This window comes from Mus musculus, chromosome 2 (genome assembly GCF_000001635.26).
Source record: "Mus musculus strain C57BL/6J chromosome 2, GRCm38.p6 C57BL/6J".
Lineage (NCBI taxonomy): Eukaryota > Metazoa > Chordata > Mammalia > Rodentia > Muridae > Mus > Mus musculus.
The window spans coordinates 163067627-163084952 of NC_000068.7; the positions used below are offsets into that span (position 1 = coordinate 163067627).

At 50.9% G+C, this 17326-nt stretch overlaps 1 protein-coding gene and 1 non-coding gene across 6 annotated transcripts in view; both read left to right on the forward strand.

Moving 5' to 3' along the window:
- Mybl2 (myeloblastosis oncogene-like 2) overlaps positions 1–17062 on the forward strand; it is a 30362-nt gene extending 13300 nt beyond the window's left edge. Inside the window, exons 6-15 of one of the 5 annotated variants that reach the window (XM_006498876.4) lie at positions 530–689; positions 4998–5288; positions 6756–7178; positions 8010–8149; positions 8293–8409; positions 10161–10263; positions 11968–12081; positions 13092–13196; positions 14924–15073; positions 15540–16049. In XM_006498876.4, coding sequence (XP_006498939.1) covers positions 530–689; positions 4998–5288; positions 6756–7178; positions 8010–8149; positions 8293–8409; positions 10161–10263; positions 11968–12081; positions 13092–13196; positions 14924–15073; positions 15540–15668 — 1732 coding nt within the window. In that variant the 3' untranslated portion in view covers positions 15669–16049. Of the gene's footprint in view, positions 1–529; positions 690–4997; positions 5289–6755; positions 7179–8009; positions 8150–8292; positions 8410–10160; positions 10264–11967; positions 12082–13091; positions 13197–14923; positions 15074–15539 lie in introns of all 5 variants that reach the window. The other 4 variants (XM_006498873.4, XM_006498875.4, NM_008652.2 and 1 more) reach the window with 4 other exon arrangements.
- Mir7003 (microRNA 7003) lies at positions 464–529 on the forward strand. The gene has a single exon (NR_105970.1). It is a non-coding gene; the product is annotated as a microRNA 7003 (primary transcript).
- Positions 17063–17326: the final 264 nt, after the last annotated feature.

Here is a 17326-nt window from a genome sequence, read left to right on the forward strand (position 1 = left end):
TCCAGGATGCAGATTTCCATGGAACCCCAGTTTCTGATCTGTGTTGTGGCCAAGGTTGCTGGGATTTTCTTTCATTCTTTTTTAAAAAAGATTTATGTATTTACTTATCTCATGTACGTGGGTACAATGTCACTGTCTTCAGACACACCAGAAGAGGGCATCGGATCCCATTACAGATGATTGTGAGCCACCATGTGGTTGCTGGGAATTGAACTCAGAAACTCTGGGAGAGCAGTCGGTGCTCTTAACCGCTGAGCACCGTCCAGCATCCCGCCCCTGTCATTTCTCAATGGTTTCTCCAGATGTGCGCTCTGGGTCAGTCCAGCTTGTTCTCCATCCTGCCTTGAGTTCCACATTTGCTCATTTCATAGAGCTAATGAGGAAATTCACTAAACCTTCGAGGGCTGGAAACAGTGAGGCTTCACTGTACAGCTGGAGGATGCCTGTGTCCAGCCCTTCACGTTCAGGTGTGGGGAGAAGCTGCGGCAGCCGAGAGCTGCGTGTCAGAGGCCCCGGGTTTTCCCCACAGGACGGACAATGCTGTGAAGAATCACTGGAACTCCACTATCAAAAGGAAAGTCGACACGGGAGGTTTCCCAGCCGAGTCCAGGGACTGCAAGCCTGTCTACTTGCTCCTGGAGCTGGAGGACAAGGAACAGCACCAGGGTGTCCAGCCGGTGGACGGCCAGGTGAGTGCTGGGCGGTCTTGCGCTCTGGCTCCGGGCTCCACAAGCTGGCTCTGGGCTGCCGCTTGTGGGTTGGTTTGCTTTGTTTCCTGGTCATCTGACCCTATCTCCCCAAGAACTTCCCCAGAGCCACCCACCCATTTCTGCTCTAGGGTCTGAGAGTGAGTGAGTGAGTGTGGCCAGCACGTTTCTAGAACTTAACTTGTGACAAATCAACCCTAGTTCTCTTTCAGGCGAAGTGAGCAGCATGATGGGTAACTGAGAACGGGCTGGGGAGGGGTTCTCAGCCTCTGTCCTCAGCAACTGTCTTCTTGTCAACCTGCCCATGTGGAGGTCAGAGGACAATTCATGGTGACTCATATTTTCTTTCCTTTTTTTGGTGATGTGTGTGGCGGGGTGTCTTGAGACAGGCTCTTTCTATGTAGCTCTGTCTGTCCTGGAATGTGCTATGCAGGCCAGGTTGGCCTAAGACTGCCACCCAGGTCCTGGGATTAAAGGAAGACATGGACCGCCATGTTTGTTCTGCCTTCAGAGACCAATGTGTAGGAGTTGGCTCTCTCCTGCCATGAGTTTCCACTCGTTCTACCTGCTGAGCCATCTCACCAGCCCACGTTTCCAGTTATAGAGTTATGTATTACATGTGTATATGTGTGCTGTGGGTACGTAGGAGCCCACAGAGATCAGAGGAGAACATCAGATCCCTTGAAACTGAAGTTCGCTCCATGAAGGTTCTGGGAACTGAACATGGGTCCTCTGCAAGAGTAGTAAATATTGTTAATTGCTGAGTGGTCTAGCTCCTTGTTGGCCATCTTTTTTTTTTTAATGGCATTAATTTTAAAAATATATTGAGACATAAGATATCTTGGCATATATTCTGAATTAGGATAATCCTATAAAAGCACATTGGTGCATTTCTAGCTGCGTAAACCACGACAAGTAAGATTTCCACATTAGTATCTCCCCAGAATCCTTTGTGTTTTTCTGTCAGATTTTAAGGCCCGCTATCTCCCATACGCTATCTGTTTTCCATCTATCACAGTTTGTGATGGTATGTATATCTTTGGACCAGGGAGTGGCGCCATCTGGAGGTGTGGCCTTGTTGGAATAGGTGTGACTTGGTTGGAGTAGGTGTGTCACTGTGGGTGTGGGCTTAAGACTCTCACCCCAGTTGCCTGGAAGTCAGTCTTCCACTAGCAGCCTTTGGATGAAGACATAGAACTCTCAGCTCTGCCTGCGCCATGCCTGCCTGGATGCTGCCATGCTCCCACCTTGATGATAATGGACTGAACCTCTGAACCTGTAAGCCAGCCCCAATTAAATGTCGTTTTTATAAGGCTTGCCTTGGTCATGGTGTCTGCTCACAGCAGTAAAACCCTAACCAAGACACAGTTATAAACAGTGAAACTGATAGGTGTGTGTGCTAAATCGCCACTCCCCAAACAACTACATTTTCCCCTTGTGTCCGTATATGTGTGAGTGTGAGCACGTGTTAGAGGTCAAAGGGAAACTTTTGGCTGTCGGTTCTCTCCTACCTTGGATTCTGGAAATTGAACCCTGGGTGTAGGGCTTGGGTAACAAACACTCACCCGCTCAGCCATCTTTCCTCATCCTAGCCACACATTCCTGGTTTTTTTTGGAGACAGAGTCTTTTACCCAGGCTCAAACTTCCTGTGTAGTTGAGGCTAGCCTTCAGCTTCTGGTCTTCTCCATGTAAGGTCAAATGCATATGCACTGCACATGCCCAGTTTATTTGGTGCTGGGGGTTAAATGTAGCAGTACTAGGGCTGTCTAGAGGAACAGCTTATGAACTGAATATATATGTATATGTGTGTATGTGTACTTATGCATAATATATATAAATCCATATTATACATATAAAATGGAGGTTTATTATAATGTCTTACAAGCAAGCTCTGGTCCAGTTTGTCCAAGAATCCGGTAGTTGTTCAGTCCACAAGACTGAATGTCTCAGATGATCTTCATTATACACTGGAATTCTGAAGTAGGCTCTCATGCCAGTGGAGGTATGGACTTGCCAGCCAGAGTGAGGGCAAGCTGGCAAAGAAAGCAAGCTTCCTTCTTCCGTGTCTTCTAGAGGCTGCCAGCAGGTGGGGCCCAGGTTAAAGGAAGGTCTTCCAACCATAAAAGATCTGGGTTAAAAGTGATTTTTTTCCTATTTTAAAGATTTAATTAAGAAAAATTCCTCAGGAGTGGACCCAGCTCCTTGGGTTTCAGTTAATTCCAGATGTGGTCAAGTTGACACCCAAGAAGAGCACCCAAGAAGAGCTGTCTCGTAGGGCTTCCTGCAAGGCAAGCAAGCACTCAACCAGCTGAAGGCATCACATTGTAAACTGTCTGCAGTGATTTGTGTTTTACATGTAAATCTAAACCAAGAGGTCAAGAAACTGATTTTTTTTTTTAAATGTAAGATTGGAAACAAAGATGACACTGGGAAGATTTCACAGTGAACGGTCCCCTTCTGCTTTCTGTGAGCTGAGGTAGTCAGTGGCATGTGTGTTTGTGTCGTAGTTCGGGTTTTACTGCTATGAACAGACACCAGGACCAAGGCAACGCTGATAGGACAACATTTGTAAGGCTTACAGGTTTAGAGGTTCAGTCCATTATCAAGGCGGGAACATGGCAGCATCCAGGCAGGCACCGTTCAGGAGTTGCTGGGAGTTCTACAGTCTTCATCTGAAGGCTGTTAGCAGAATACTAACTTCCAAGCAGCTAGGATGAGGGTCTTAAAGCCCACGCCCACAATGACACACATACTCCAACAAGACCACACTTTGGGGGGGGTGGTTTTTGTTTTTTTGTTTTTTCAAGACAGGGTTTCTCTATATAGTCCTGGCTGTCCTGGAACTCACTTTGTAGACCAGGCTGGCCTTGAACTTAGAAATTCGCCTGCCTCTGCCTCCCAAAGAGGTGCTGGGATTAAAGGTGCGCCACCACACCCAGCAAGACCACACACTTCTAAATGTGCCACTCTCTGGGCGGAGCACATACAGACCCATCACAGTTTGTTTTGTACCCTTTAATTTGTTCTTTAGTTTCAAAGTAATTTATACACACTATATTGTAACATATCCCTCTTACTGCTTAGTGGAGATTGGCTTCTTGTTCCACCTGCTAGAGATGGGTTTGGCCCCCTGCTGACAAACGCAGCTATGTAGGGGTATGACATAGGTGTGGAAAGAGAGGGGGAAGAGAGTAAAGGGGTGTATGTCTCTTCGTCCTAATTCCCCAGAGGTCTCCTCACTTCTGGCAGTGTCCTTGATTTCTGTCACAGCTTTGGGATAAAGTATGTTGTGTTTTCAGATTCTATACTGAGCACCCTGAAGAGTTTCAGGGAGCGTGCATGGAGTCTCCATCCCATTTCTAAAGGGCCTTGCTTGCCCTTGCTCCCTCCCACAGGCCTGCAACCCCAGGGCTCAGCTCAGTTAACCATTTGCCTGATCTATGCCTACTTACTGCATTGCTTCTGTGTGTCCTGTTTACTTTATCTTGGCCGGGTGCTGGGGCCCATGCCCTTAGCCCCATCACCCCAGAGGCAGAAGCTGGTCAACAAAGACAAAAGGAAAAGGAAAATCAAGACTTGACTGCATTTTGTTTTGTTTTGTTTTTCGAGACAGGGTTTCTCTGTATAGCTCTGGCTGTCCTGGAACTCACTTTGTAGACCAGGCTGGCCTTCCTGATTTGGCTTGTATTTTCTAAGATATGCTCCTGATGTGTTTATTTCTAAACCAGGGACTTCCACATTGATCCTGAACCTTGTGGAGATAATGATTCGTTTTTGTTTGTTTGCTTGCTTGCTTTAAAAGACATTTTTTAAAAAATGTGTGTGTTTGCGCTTGCGCACACATGCATGAGTGCAAACACACACATGTGGAAGTCGGAACAGAGTGTCTTCTGCCAGATGGGGCTTATGGACCAAACTCAGGTTATCAGCCCAGCTGCAAGCACCTTTACTTGCTGAGCAATTTTTAGCCCACACTGCTGTGGGGTTTACCACGCAACTTCTGGGGCAGCAGACAAGTGCTGCTGTGGCCAGCATTGATTCCAGGGCCTCTGTCTCGTCTATAGTCTGTGTTCCATTTAGTTAATGACAGTGTCATTTATGCATCAGCCTCATTGGCCTCTGTCATGATACTAATATGTTTTGAAGTGCTCAGTACAGTTGAAATGTCTCTCAATTTCTGTCCCTGTGAGTTCCTTTGATGCTTGATTTGGGTTATGTGTTTTTAGCTACAAGCTGCAGCACGGTCAATATTTCAACAAAAATCTACAGTGTGCCCTTGTATTCTACAGGGAAGTCTCGTGAGCAGCTGGCCGCTGGTGCCCTCTATTGTGAAGGAGGAGAGCAGCGAGGAGGAGATTGCCATAGCTGCTACTTCTGCTAAAGAACTCGGACATGAGCCTGTCCCTGCTGATCTGGGAGAAGTGCGCACCCCAGAGCCCCCAGAATCTCTCAAGCGTGAATACCAGGAGTTCTCCTCCCCGGAAACGAGCCTGCCCTACAAGTGGGTGGTAGAGGCGGCAAACCTCCTCATCCCGGCTGTGGGGTCCAGCCTCTCTGAAGCTCTGGACTTGATTGAGTCGGTATGTTGATCCCAGCAGGTACACAGCAGGTAACACTTCTCTTGTGAACTGCCCCTTCCCCAACCTACCATTTATTGAATGATGGGGGCTGCCCAGCTCTGAGCAGGCTGGGGACACCAGCTAGGTCATTACAATATTTACCCTCCAGCATGGAGTGGGTGAGAAGGCTTCCCAGAGATGGGCCGAATTGGTATTACAGGGTTAGATCTCACTGGAGAGGCGCCGCCAAGGGCCAGGAGTCATGGTTGCTCTGGAGCAACAAGAGGGTTTGGCTGCTCAGCCAAGGCCATGCTTGCTGCCGTGGGCCGTGCTCCCTGTGCGGCTTTTCCTGAGGAGACAAATACACACCTGTTTACCCCAGACCTGTACTGAGGACAGATGAAGGAAGCAATTGCGCACAGGTCTAACATGGCAGACTAATGAAATCCTTGGAGATACCAGCAGGATTGTGGGTGACAGGAAGATTCCTGCATGACCAGAAGAAGAGTGACAGACTCCTAAAGGCAGTCTCCCTGGAGCTTACAGCCCAACATACATGAAACCTGGGGGCAGAATCTCTTTTTCACCAGCAGTTATTTATTGCTTTATAACCCTGGGGAGGGGCCTTATGGCTCTTGTAACTTTCCTCTAGGAGGGAATGTGTCATTTCCGAGAAAATAGCTAAACAGTGACTTTGCCTGAGAGCCTGTGGGTGGAGCCACTCCTTTTGGTGTGACCTTCAGGTGTCCTTATGTCTAACTCTTCCAAGGGGAAGATCAGGGAAAGATGCACAAAACCTGCCCTCTACCCTCCCCAGCCGCCTCCCCAGGCATTGCTGCAGGACATGCTCCCTACCACCAAGATGCCTTCTGTCTCCAAGACCTCTGAGCTCTGGGGTCAGCCCAGCTGCCAGCTAGTTTCCACTTAGTAGGAATAAGCTGCCCCTGGCTCCGGCAAGTCCCCACAACCACAACTCACAACCGGGCTCTGGATCTACTTAGGGCAGCGTCTCCAGGATCAAAATGGAAGCTTCTGTTTCTAGAAAGCTTTGGGTAAAGACAGAGGACATGTGGTTCCTGTTTGTTCTTAGGGGCTTAGTTAGCGTGGGTTCCTTGATGTGAAAGTGAGCAAAGGAGCTAGTGAGACGGCTCAGGGGATAGAGAGAGGTGCCTATCACCAAGCCTGGCCATCTAAATCCAATCCTCAGGACCCACGAGCTAGGAGAGACCTAACTCCTTACACTAGCACATAAACGTATGTAATGAACCATAAACCAGCAAAGCCATGTTTTCCCAGCCGGTTGCTATGGGGACTGTAAAGCTGCTGATGGGCAAGCATCCCATTCAAGTTTCCGTATATGTAGAACACTGAAGAAATGGATGTAGACAGTAGTTAACAGTAGTGACTAAGTGGATAAGGGACCGAACTTGACACTGGTCACTTAAGTTCTGCTGTGTTAGGAGGACCTTTAACCTCCCTCTCTGGCAGGACCCTGATGCTTGGTGCGACCTGAGTAAATTTGACCTTCCTGAAGAACCCTCTACGGAGGGCAGTGTCGTCAGCAGCCCAGTGCAGCCCCAGACGTCGCAGCAGCAGCAGGAGGAGGCACTGCAGTCATCCCAGCAGGCTGCCACGCCGGGGCCCAGTGTGACTGAGTACCGCCTTGATGGCCACACTATTTCAGACCTGAGCCGGAGCAGTCGGGGGGAGCTGATCCCCATTTCTCCTAGCACTGAGTTTGGGGGCTCAGGCATTGGCACACCTCCCTCAGTGCTCAAGCGACAGAAGAAACGGCGTGTGGCCCTGTCGCCTGTCACAGAGAACAGTGCCAGCCTGTCCTTCCTGGACTCTTGTAACAGCCTCACCCCGAAGAGCACGCCTGTCAAAACCCTCCCCTTCTCTCCTTCCCAGGTGTGTGGGCACCTCTGCCTACCTCCGCTTCCATACATAAATATCTCGTGCCCAGCGAGGGCCCGGCACAGGTACACACTGGATAATCAGTGTTCACCGATTATCTCCCTGTGCCCGGTGCTCAGGTGCCCGCAGTGAGCAAACCCAGAGCTGGCCCTGCCCCCTTGGAGCTAACACTCTAGGCTGCGGGTCCAGACGAGTGGTCACATGGAGAAGGAGGAGGCTGTGGGGCTGGGAGCGGGGCTGGCTAAGGTCAGTAGTAACTCTGAAGTGAAGGACAGCCTTATTCTGGCTTCAGGTCCAAGGTATAGGCCACCAAGGCGAGGAACTCACAATGACAGGAGCTGAAAGCAGCTGGTCACACTACAGCCAGCCAAGAGGCAGACCGGTGTCCCATTCAGCTTCCTTTCCCTTTGTTACTCAGTCCAAGACCCCAGCCTATGAGCGGGCATTGCCCATATTAGGGTGGATTATCCCATCTCATTTAACTGGACCTAGAAAATTCCTTGCAGATTGGCAGAGGTTTGTTCCCATGGCAACTATGTAAACACCATCAAGTTGGTAACTAGGGATCCTGGAGGACTTTTAGGGGTAGGGTAGTGGCTTGCCTTGAGAAAGCTGAAAGGCCTCCCCGGATGCTAACAGAAAGGCTGAGTCATGTTTCTTGAAAGAAGTCTTTGTTGGTGTCCTACAGGTTGGGACAAGACCTCAGCCTTACAGAACAAGCAGTCATAGGGAGGGGTGTCTACAGATCTGTCTCTCCTTCCCTCAGTGGCCTCACGAATGCTTACAAAGGTCACCTTGTCAAATGTCCTCTCTCTTTCCTGGCAGTTTCTGAACTTCTGGAACAAACAGGATACCCTGGAGCTGGAGAGCCCCTCACTGACATCCACTCCAGTGTGTAGCCAAAAGGTGGTCGTCACCACGCCCCTGCACAGGGATAAGACACCCCTGCACCAGAAGTATCCATCGTGAGTGCCACAAGGCCACCTCCCACCCTGGATGATGGGGAGGTACTCTGGTCCTGGGTGGGGGCAGCTGCCACGTCCCTGTCCTTGTCTAAAGAGCCCGGTTCTTAAACGTCCTTGTCCTTTGCTTCTAATTTTTAATTTAGTTCTGTATCTCAGAAACTTCAAAGTGCCAGGGCGGTGGTGGCGCACGCCTTTAATCCCAGCACTTGGGAGGCAGAGGCAGGCGGATTTCTGAGTTCGAGGCCAGCCTGGTCTAAAGAGTGAGTTCCAGGACGGCCAGGGCTATACAGAAAAATCCTGTCTTCAAAAACAAAAAAAAAAAAAAAAAAAAAAAAAGAAAGAAAGAAAAAGAAAAAAGAGAGAAAAAGAAAACCATCAAACTGCCACAGAAGTGCTGATCTTTTCCCTCTGGATAAGCATCTAGTGTGGATGAGACTTGTTTGAACCGTAAGATGATCCTGATCCTAGGTTTTGTCTGACTTAGGAGCCTAGAGCACAGCAGTGTGTCTGTCCTCAGCATCTGTGAGGAGGGCTCTCCAAGTGTGCCTACTTCCTGTGGTGGCCTATGGAGTCCCAGGTCCATGAGGGTCCTTTCACTGCTCCTGTTTGTTGATTTGCTGTGAAGCACTGCAGTCTGTACAAGGCGCTATTTCAGGGACTGTGCACAACATATCGAGATGACTTCAGAAACAATTTACTAGTCCATTGCTTAGCAGTCACTCGGTCTGAAATGATAGGTCTTGTGAGAAATGATAGGTCTTGTGAGAGGTGGTTCTTCCATTCAAATGAGAATCCTTTAATAGGGATGCTAACGCTCTGCCTGTGGCTAGAGGCCTGTGTTGTCAATCACACTGCTGGGTTTTTCTGTCTCTGTATTTTACATTTTGTTCTGTGGGTGCAGCTGAGTTATTTAGAAGTGGGTCCCTTTAAAGGATCTATTAAGAAGGGACAGAACAGGGCGGGCTTGATGGTGCATGCTTTTAATCTCAGTGCTCGGGAGGAAGAAACAATTGGACCTCCGAGTTCAAAGCCAGCCCCATCTTTCTTTATAGCAAGTTCCAGGCCTACCAAAGCTGTATAGTGAGCCCCCATCTCAAGAAGGGATAGCGCTCATCTAGTGCGACCGATGAGAATGTGTGAGCTTCCCGGGCCCTAGTTTCTCTGAGTAGTGGTCCTAAGCGATTTTGTCACCTGACTGTACTTTGACCATGCTGATGACATCACGTGACATCCTTCCTCTCAGGCACTGCCGCTTCACACGCTGCCCAGGGTTGGATGGACCCTTTGTCCCTCTGCAGCTCACATGTCTGCTAGGCTCCACCCGGGTGCCTCTCCCTGTTTTGTGGCTAGGAGATAGATAACTGGAATAGTCATGGATTCATCTCATTTTTCTCGGGGATCACTATCCCAGTTCCCTGATATCCCCAGGACTGTTCATCTGCTGCTGCTGAGAGGGTAGATATGGTTCTTGTTGCTCTTTTCCCAGAGGTGGAAGACTTTTCACATTATCTTTAACAGAAGCAAGGGAGGAACCGCCCAAGCTTGGAGGTAGAAAGAAGCGTGCCCTTGTGCACAGCCCTTGCTCTTGAGTTGGGAAGGGACAGAGTGAAAACACAGGGGGAACATGCAGATGTGTTCTTACCACGGTTCTGCCCCCACCACGATGACTTGAGAGGACATGTGGAGATCATGACCCTACAACACATTCTGTAGAGAGGGCACACAGGGTGCGGCCTTCCCAGGCCTGCCTGTCTCTGGGAAGTCCCAAGTCTGTACTTCGATGGGGCAACACTCTCCATTATTGTCCTGGTCTCCTCCCTGTTCTTCCTGTCCTGTCTTTATTTGAGGATAGCCCTTCCATGGGCCCCTGACCTAGACTTGTGCAGGAAGGCAGGCAGGAAGGCACCATTGGACCAATGTGGTAGGAAAGAGTGTCTGGGAGCAGGGGTCGTTACCTGGAAAGTGAGTCTGCTCTGCCCTTTGCTGAGACGCCACCTCTGGCCTGTGACAGATCAGAAGTACTCCCAGATCAGAAGTACTCCATGGACAACACTCCCCACACGCCAACCCCGTTCAAGAATGCCCTGGAGAAGTACGGACCGCTGAAGCCCCTGGTACGTGGCGTGGTTGCTGGCTCTGGGGTGGACTCATGTAACATGGGTTGATGAGCCATTTTCTCGCTGGGGTCTGTATGTTCTAGCAAGGTACAGTTTCTGCTGATCACCTCATCTGCAGTCTCTGAGGCCCTTCAGTGCACCAGGCAGACACTGGCCGGTGGTTGAGGTGGCAGTGTCTTGGATGGGGAATGTGGACATTAAAACACACACGAAAGAATTTGCTGTAAAGAAAGGCCGAGTTGCGAGCTCTAGTTGATGCTGCCCTTTTTTTTTTCTGTTGGGAGTAGAGATGTTCTCTGCTGAGCTAGAAGGCTGGAGATCGCCCATCATGCTTGTTCTTGGTAGATGTAGTCCATGCTCAAGGGCTCCTCATGTGACCCCTGAAGTGTCACCACCTCTTACTACCAGGAGCTCCTGAGCCTGAACAATGGGAATGGACACCCTTATGTCCCAGTTAGTGTGGAACACGGACAGAAAGATTATGGGCTTTCAGTGTCTGCAGGTTCTTTAGGGTTTTTTTTGGGGGGGGGAGCTGTGTTGGTTGGTTGGTTGTTTTCGAGACAGGGTTTCTCTGTATAGCCCTGGCTGTCCTGGAACTCACTCTGTAGACCAGGCTGGCCTCGAACTCAGAAATGCACTTGCCTCTGCCTCCCAAGTGCTGGGATTAAAGGCGTGCGCCACCACGCCCAGCGGTTCTTTAGTTTTTTGGGGTTTTTTTTTAATTATTTATTTTTTGTATATGAGTACACTGTAGCTATCTTCAGACACACCAGAAGAGGACATCGGATGGTTGTGAGCCACCACGTGGTTGCTGGGAATTGAACTCAGGACCTCAGGAAGAGCAGTCAGTACTCTTAACCGCTGAGCCACCTCTCCAGCCCGGTTCTTTAGTTTTTTGATAGAACTTTTGTCTACGAAGCCCAGGATTTGGTGTTATGGTAAAAAAAAAATCATTGTGACCAAAAACAACGTAGGAACGATTGGGTTTATTACAGCTTACAGTTAAAGTCCGTCACCGAGGGAACCCAGGGCAGGAATCTGATGCAGAGGCCGTGGAGGAGTGTTGTATACTTGCTTGCTCTATATGGCTTGCTCAGTTGCTTTCTTATATACTCCTGGACCATCTGCCCAAGCGGGACACAGCCTACACTGGGCCCACCCATATCAGTCTCTAGTGAAGAAAGCACCCCCACAGATTTGCCTATAGCCCAGTCTCATTGGGAGATGGCTCTAGTTTGTATCAAGTTAATGGAAAACTAACCAACACACCTGGAATGTCCCTGAACTTGCCCAGGGCTCATTCCTCTGCCTTGGCATCACAGGTGCTGAGGTCATATAGAAGGTGCCGTCCAAAATTCCTGGGTTCAAGGGATGCTTCTGCCTCCACACTTGACTAGCCGGGACTTGGCATAAGTGTGGGCTCAAGAATCTGGACTCTTAATGACTGCCATGGTGTGGGTCGGGCTCTCGGTGTGAGCCTGAGTTTCTATTCTGGACATAACTGCTGCCCAGGACCATGGGTGCAGAGCTGCTCTGTGCATACATAGACCTTCAGGGTTAAGTAGGCTTCATCCATTTGTCTAAGGCAGGGCAGTTAATGGTTATGAGCAATGCACGTGAGATCATCATGCTCTCGTGGGCTCTCTTAGACCTATGCCGCCCGAGCGGGCCTCCTGCGCTCACCCTCGCCTCTGTCCACAGCCGCAGACTCCGCACCTGGAGGAGGACTTGAAGGAGGTGCTCCGTTCTGAGGCCGGCATGGAGCTCATCATTGAGGATGACATGAGGCCCGAGAAGCAGAAGAGAAAGCCTGGGGTAAGTGGCTGTGGGCTTGAGACCCTTACCTCCGCACGGGCAGTCTGCATAGAAAGTCAGACCTGAGGGAAGGCAGGAGGACCCATGAGATGCCTTACATCCTGGCTTCTCACCTGGGTCCTGCCGTACTTTGAATGATGCAGCCCTTCATCCAGCATTGTGACTGGGCATCCTGAAGTGAGCCCGACTGTGTGTGGCGGCTGTCGTCGTGGTCGGGCGAGAGGATGGAGAAAGGCATACAGCACACGCTTCATGGCCGTCTGAATCCCTGTGGAATGAGAGGCAGTAGACAGGACAGATCCTAGGGGTTTCTTTCAGGAGGTAGTCAGGGTGGGTGGCTCGGCCATGAAAGTAGCACAGGGTGTCATTGAGTGAGGCGTGACTGACAGGCTGCGGTGCAGGCCCCGGGCTCAGGTGAGCTTCCTTCCCGTTGTACTGTCTCTATCTAGCACTTGTAGCCACAGGTGGCGCTCGGACTCTCTCCGTGTTTCTGTGCTTTATTCTAGACTGCTCTAAGGAGGGATGATGGTTAAAGCTAGGCAGTGAGGCTAGGAAGAATCCCAGTGTCTGGCAGGGTAGGTCCCTCCTGGGTCAGAGTCTGATGTAGCTGAGGGCTCCTGGTCTTTCCGTATCCCTGGAGCAAGAGCTGCTAGCTAGGCTTTGAGAGCGGCACTTACAAAGTCCTGACTCTGACTGTAGTCACTGAGGTGGGGGCTCGGACTCTCTCCGTGTTTCTGTGCTTTATTCTAGACTGCTCTAAGGAGGGATGATGGTTAAAGCTAGGCAGTGAGGCTAGGAAGAATCCCAGTGTCTGGCAGGGTAGGTCCCTCCTGGGTCAGAGTCTGATGTAGCTGAGGGCTCCTGGTCTTTCCGTATCCCTGGAGCAAGAGCTGCTAGCTAGGCTTTGAGAGCGGCACTTACAAAGTCCTGACTCTGACTGTAGTCACTGAGGTGCTGGCCCTGGGGGCCTGACTGCCGATCCCGACGTCATTTGTCTTCCGAACCCTCAGCTGCGGCGAAGCCCTATCAAGAAGGTCCGCAAGTCTCTGGCTCTCGACATTATGGATGAAGATGGGAAGCTGATGTCCTCTACCATGCCCAAACCCCTGTCCTTGGTAAGGGGCTGACAGTGGCCGCCGGCCTCACAGGTCTTCAGGAACCTTCTGCCTTTGGAGCTGTCTAGTCATGGAGGGGACACTTGAGGTGGAGTGTCCACCAGCTGCGCTCAGTGTTGGGAAGATTGGTGGGAGGTGCTGGGCCTAGGCACCTGGCTTGAGCTCACTAAGCAGTCCTAATGTCTTTCCTGGGTTTTATTTGGCAGGAGTTATATGCCAGACTGCCATGGGCTCGTCCTTCTCACTGAGGTCAACCATGTGTGCCCCCAAGCACATCCTATGGCTGAGGCATAACCCCAAGTGGCTGCTGTCTGTCTGGTCTGTAGGTCAGCCTTGCTCTTCTGGGCATAGAAGTCACTGCCTTTAAGAGCCAGATGCGCCGGGCAATGGTGGCGCATCCCTTTTTAAACCCAGCACTTGGAAGGAAGAGGCAGGCGGATTTCTGAGTTCAAGGCCAGCCTGGTCTACAGAGTGAGTTCCAGGACAGCCAGGACTACACAGAGAAACCCTGTCTCCAAAAACAAACAAACAAGAGCAAAATGCTGTGAGGCTGGTCCCTTGCAGCTGATGGGATGTGGCCTGGTTTCACTAAACTGGTGACATGGCCGTTCTGTGATATAGTTAAGGGGGAGGTTTTTAGTACTTAATGAGAGCAGCCCTGAGGGGCATCTGGAGTCCAGGGCAGAGAGAGAAAGCTGACTGAACATGAACAGCAGGCTAGATGTAGCCAGGGGAGTGTGAGTGTGGGGAGAATGGCAGGTGAAGAAAGAGAAACCATGGTGAGCATGGCAGTGTCCTAAGGATGAGGAGCTGCGGGGAGGCCAGGGTGTGTGTGTTGCTGGGGGGGGGGGGGGGGGGCTGGAGTTTAGGGGAGGGGAGATAGGACTGGGATGCTTTGAACGCCTGTATGACAGGTACTTGAGATACCGAGGGAGCCTGGAGGCCATCCTAGACCGTAGATACAGATATGTATGGTACCTATTTGTCCCTTCTGCCTGAGGGACGGAGCTTCACAAGAAACCCTTCTGTAGGCCAGGCTGCGCTCTCTTGGACTTGGGATTGGAGTTTCCTCCAGCCCTGGCCCCAGTACAGGGAATAGTGGGGTCGGGGGAGCATGAATGAAGGATATGAATTGCTAAACATATCTTGCAAGTAGGGTTGTGTCCTGTGTCCTTCTAGAAAAGCGTTTGACCAGGGAAGCCTGTAAGACTGGGGACTTGCTCACTTCAGTCAGACCTTTGGCTACTTAGAGTCCTTTTTTTTTTTTTAAGCAGTACTAGGGGTTGAGCCCAGGGCCTCACCCACCCACTGTGGGCATGAGCTCTGCTGTGGACAGATGGTCGTGGGAAGTAGTTAGCCTGTGTCCCCAGCCTCAGTTAGGACCTTAGGAAAGGCAGTACTGAGCAGAGCCGGGAGCGCTCGGGCGTTTCTAGAGCAGGAAGCTGGATCCTCATGTGATAGGAGCTGGCATTGCTGGGCACTGAGGTGGGCAGCTCGGCTGCTCCTTTAATTCTTTAAGCAAAAAGATTAAGGGGGCTCCTCTAGACTTCCGGATCATAAAGGGACCTGGGCCTTGGAGAGGTACGTCCTGCTCCGAATCGGATCGCCGCAGCCAGGGGGGGTGCCAGGTTGTGTTGGTTTTGTTATGTTTTTTTGTTTGTTTTGTTTTGTTCCTCCTTGCAAAGATCGTGTGGCAAAGTGGTGACTTAACTCGGTTTTGATTTCAGCCAACCAGTGTCACACCCAGCTCCTGTGGCTTCACCTCGCCAGGTAGCAAAGAGGGTAACAGCCTGCTCAACCAGGGTTTCCTACAGGCCAAACCCGAGAAGGTGGTGGCCGCCCAGAAGACTCGGAGCCACATTCCAACCCCTGCCCCTGTGAGTGCAGTAAACAGGTCCCACTGCCCGCCCTTTCACCCCCAGGGCCTGACTTGTGAGTTCCTGTGGCTGCTTGCCTCATTGACTTAACTTTTACAGTCTTAGCCCAAACGCTACTTCCTACAGGAAGCCATTCCTGACCTCACTGGAGAGATGCCCCAGCCTCATTTCCTTCCTGAGGTCTGGACTTAACTGTCACTAGGATATTGTCTGTTCTAACAGAGCTGGCCTGGGTCTTGCTTCCCAGTGCCTTCATATGCTTGACTGGCTCCTTGGGATCTGCCCCTACTTTCCTGTCCCAGCCTCCTGCTTTACTGTTAAAGCCCAAGGATGGGGCCTGTTTTCCCTGGATCCACCAGGAAAATGGAGCACAGGCTGGCAAGAGGGAGGGGTCCTAGAAGCGTCCCCGCTCTTTAGTCAGGACCACTAGGGTTTATACAGAGCTAACCCTCTCACCTCCTCTCAGATGACCCATGCCTGGAAGACGGTGGCCTGTGGGGGCACCAAAGACCAGCTCTTCATGCAGGAGAAAGCCCGGCAGCTCCTGAGCCGCCTGAAGTCCAGCCACACATCTCGGACCCTCATTCTGTCCTGAGGGACTTGAATGGCAAGAGCCGGCTCTCATGTTTACAGGGGTAGGGTGTGGGGTAAGGTTAAAGTCACATTAAGTGACCAGCTTCAGGATGTCTTCTGCCAGCCCCTCAAACTACTTAGGTGGCAGAAGTCACGTGGTAATACCCCTTCCCTGAGTCTAGCTTTGGGAAGTTCCTGGTGCTAATAGAACAAGGTCCCACTCCTGGGCCTGCCTGTCCTCTACCCAATGCTAGAAGGAACCCTATCAGGGTCTCCCAGGCTCTCATCCAGTCTGGCCTCATCTCAGACTCCTGCTTAGGATGGGGGTGTGGCTAGGGGTGCGCCTTTCCTCGTCTCCTGTTGGTACACTGTCCCCACAATAAAATGCCATTCTCCCTCTGCCGCCCCGACTCTGCCCTCTGAGTCCTGAAGTGCCTCGATGGCCTTTTCCTGACATGTAGACCTTTGTCACTGGGTACAGCTTTGCCCTGTGAGTATCTCTGCAAAGCTCCCAAGAACTATGTATGAGTGGATGAAGATGGGTTCTGAGAACTTGTTGGAGCGCTGCATTCACCTTGGCCTTAATGCATCAGAGTCATAACGCACTTGGCTTGGGCCATCTTCCAAGGAGCGGCTGCCTTAAGTTGAGCCAGCCCTTAGGTAAGACCATTAATAGAGGGCTGGCAGACCTTTCAACTCTAGCCAATGTGCAGAAGGCTGCCCAGCCCCTGGATTCTGTATCATGAGTTGGTGGCAGCAGTTGCCTCGGCTGTTACCTCCCTAGGAATCAGTGGGTAGAGTGTGGCCCATAGCTGGTGATCAGTCTCAAACTTGAAAAGGGAGATGCTGAGCCTAAAGTCTAGATCAGGAAGTGTTTTCAGTAGCCTTGCCTGGGTGTCCTTGGGTTGGGGATCATATGGGAGCCCTATACTTAGTCCTGTTTGTAAGGGAGATGAGGCAAACCCTCTCCAACAGGGCAAGAGACAACATCTGAAGACATGACCAAGTTAGCACACCAGAGTCTAGACACTTTCCTGCTCTTATGCAAAGGATGCAGGAGGTGGACTCTACTATCCCACTCTGCCTCATCCTACAGCCTCCTGAGCCCCATGCTCACTGAGCTGCATCTGCCTCACCCCTACTTGTTTTCTCAGTATGACTAAGGCAACTTAGAGTAGCTACACTCATTGGTGTGTGGTCTGTGCTAGGAAAGGCGTGGGTAGGGTGGGGTGAGGCTGTCAAGCAGAGGATAGAGGCTGCTGGTGCCCACCTGGCTTTCCTGCCGTCTAGGATCTCTCCATGGGTGCTGCCACCTGCATTATTAGGGTGGCTCTTTTAAACCTGGAATTTCCTCGCAGACACACCCAAATGTGTCTTCTGGTCAGCCAAGTTGACAATAAAGAGTAACACATTGTAGTGTCTGACTCCTCCTTTTTCTGCTTTCTTGGGGAAGAGGCCTGAACTGCCTTCTTTCCAAAGGTTCCCACCAAGACTCTGGAGTGTCATGGCTGCCTGCTGTTGCCCAGAAATACAGGTCTAAAGGCTTTCAAGAGGAGCCCTGTCCCCTGGAACTTTGGCTGTGCTGATGAACTAGCCTAGGAGAGACACTTGTGCTGCGGATGAGCTGGAAGGGACCTCAGCTGTGCTAAATCTTTGTAGCCGCCATCAGTGGTATCCATC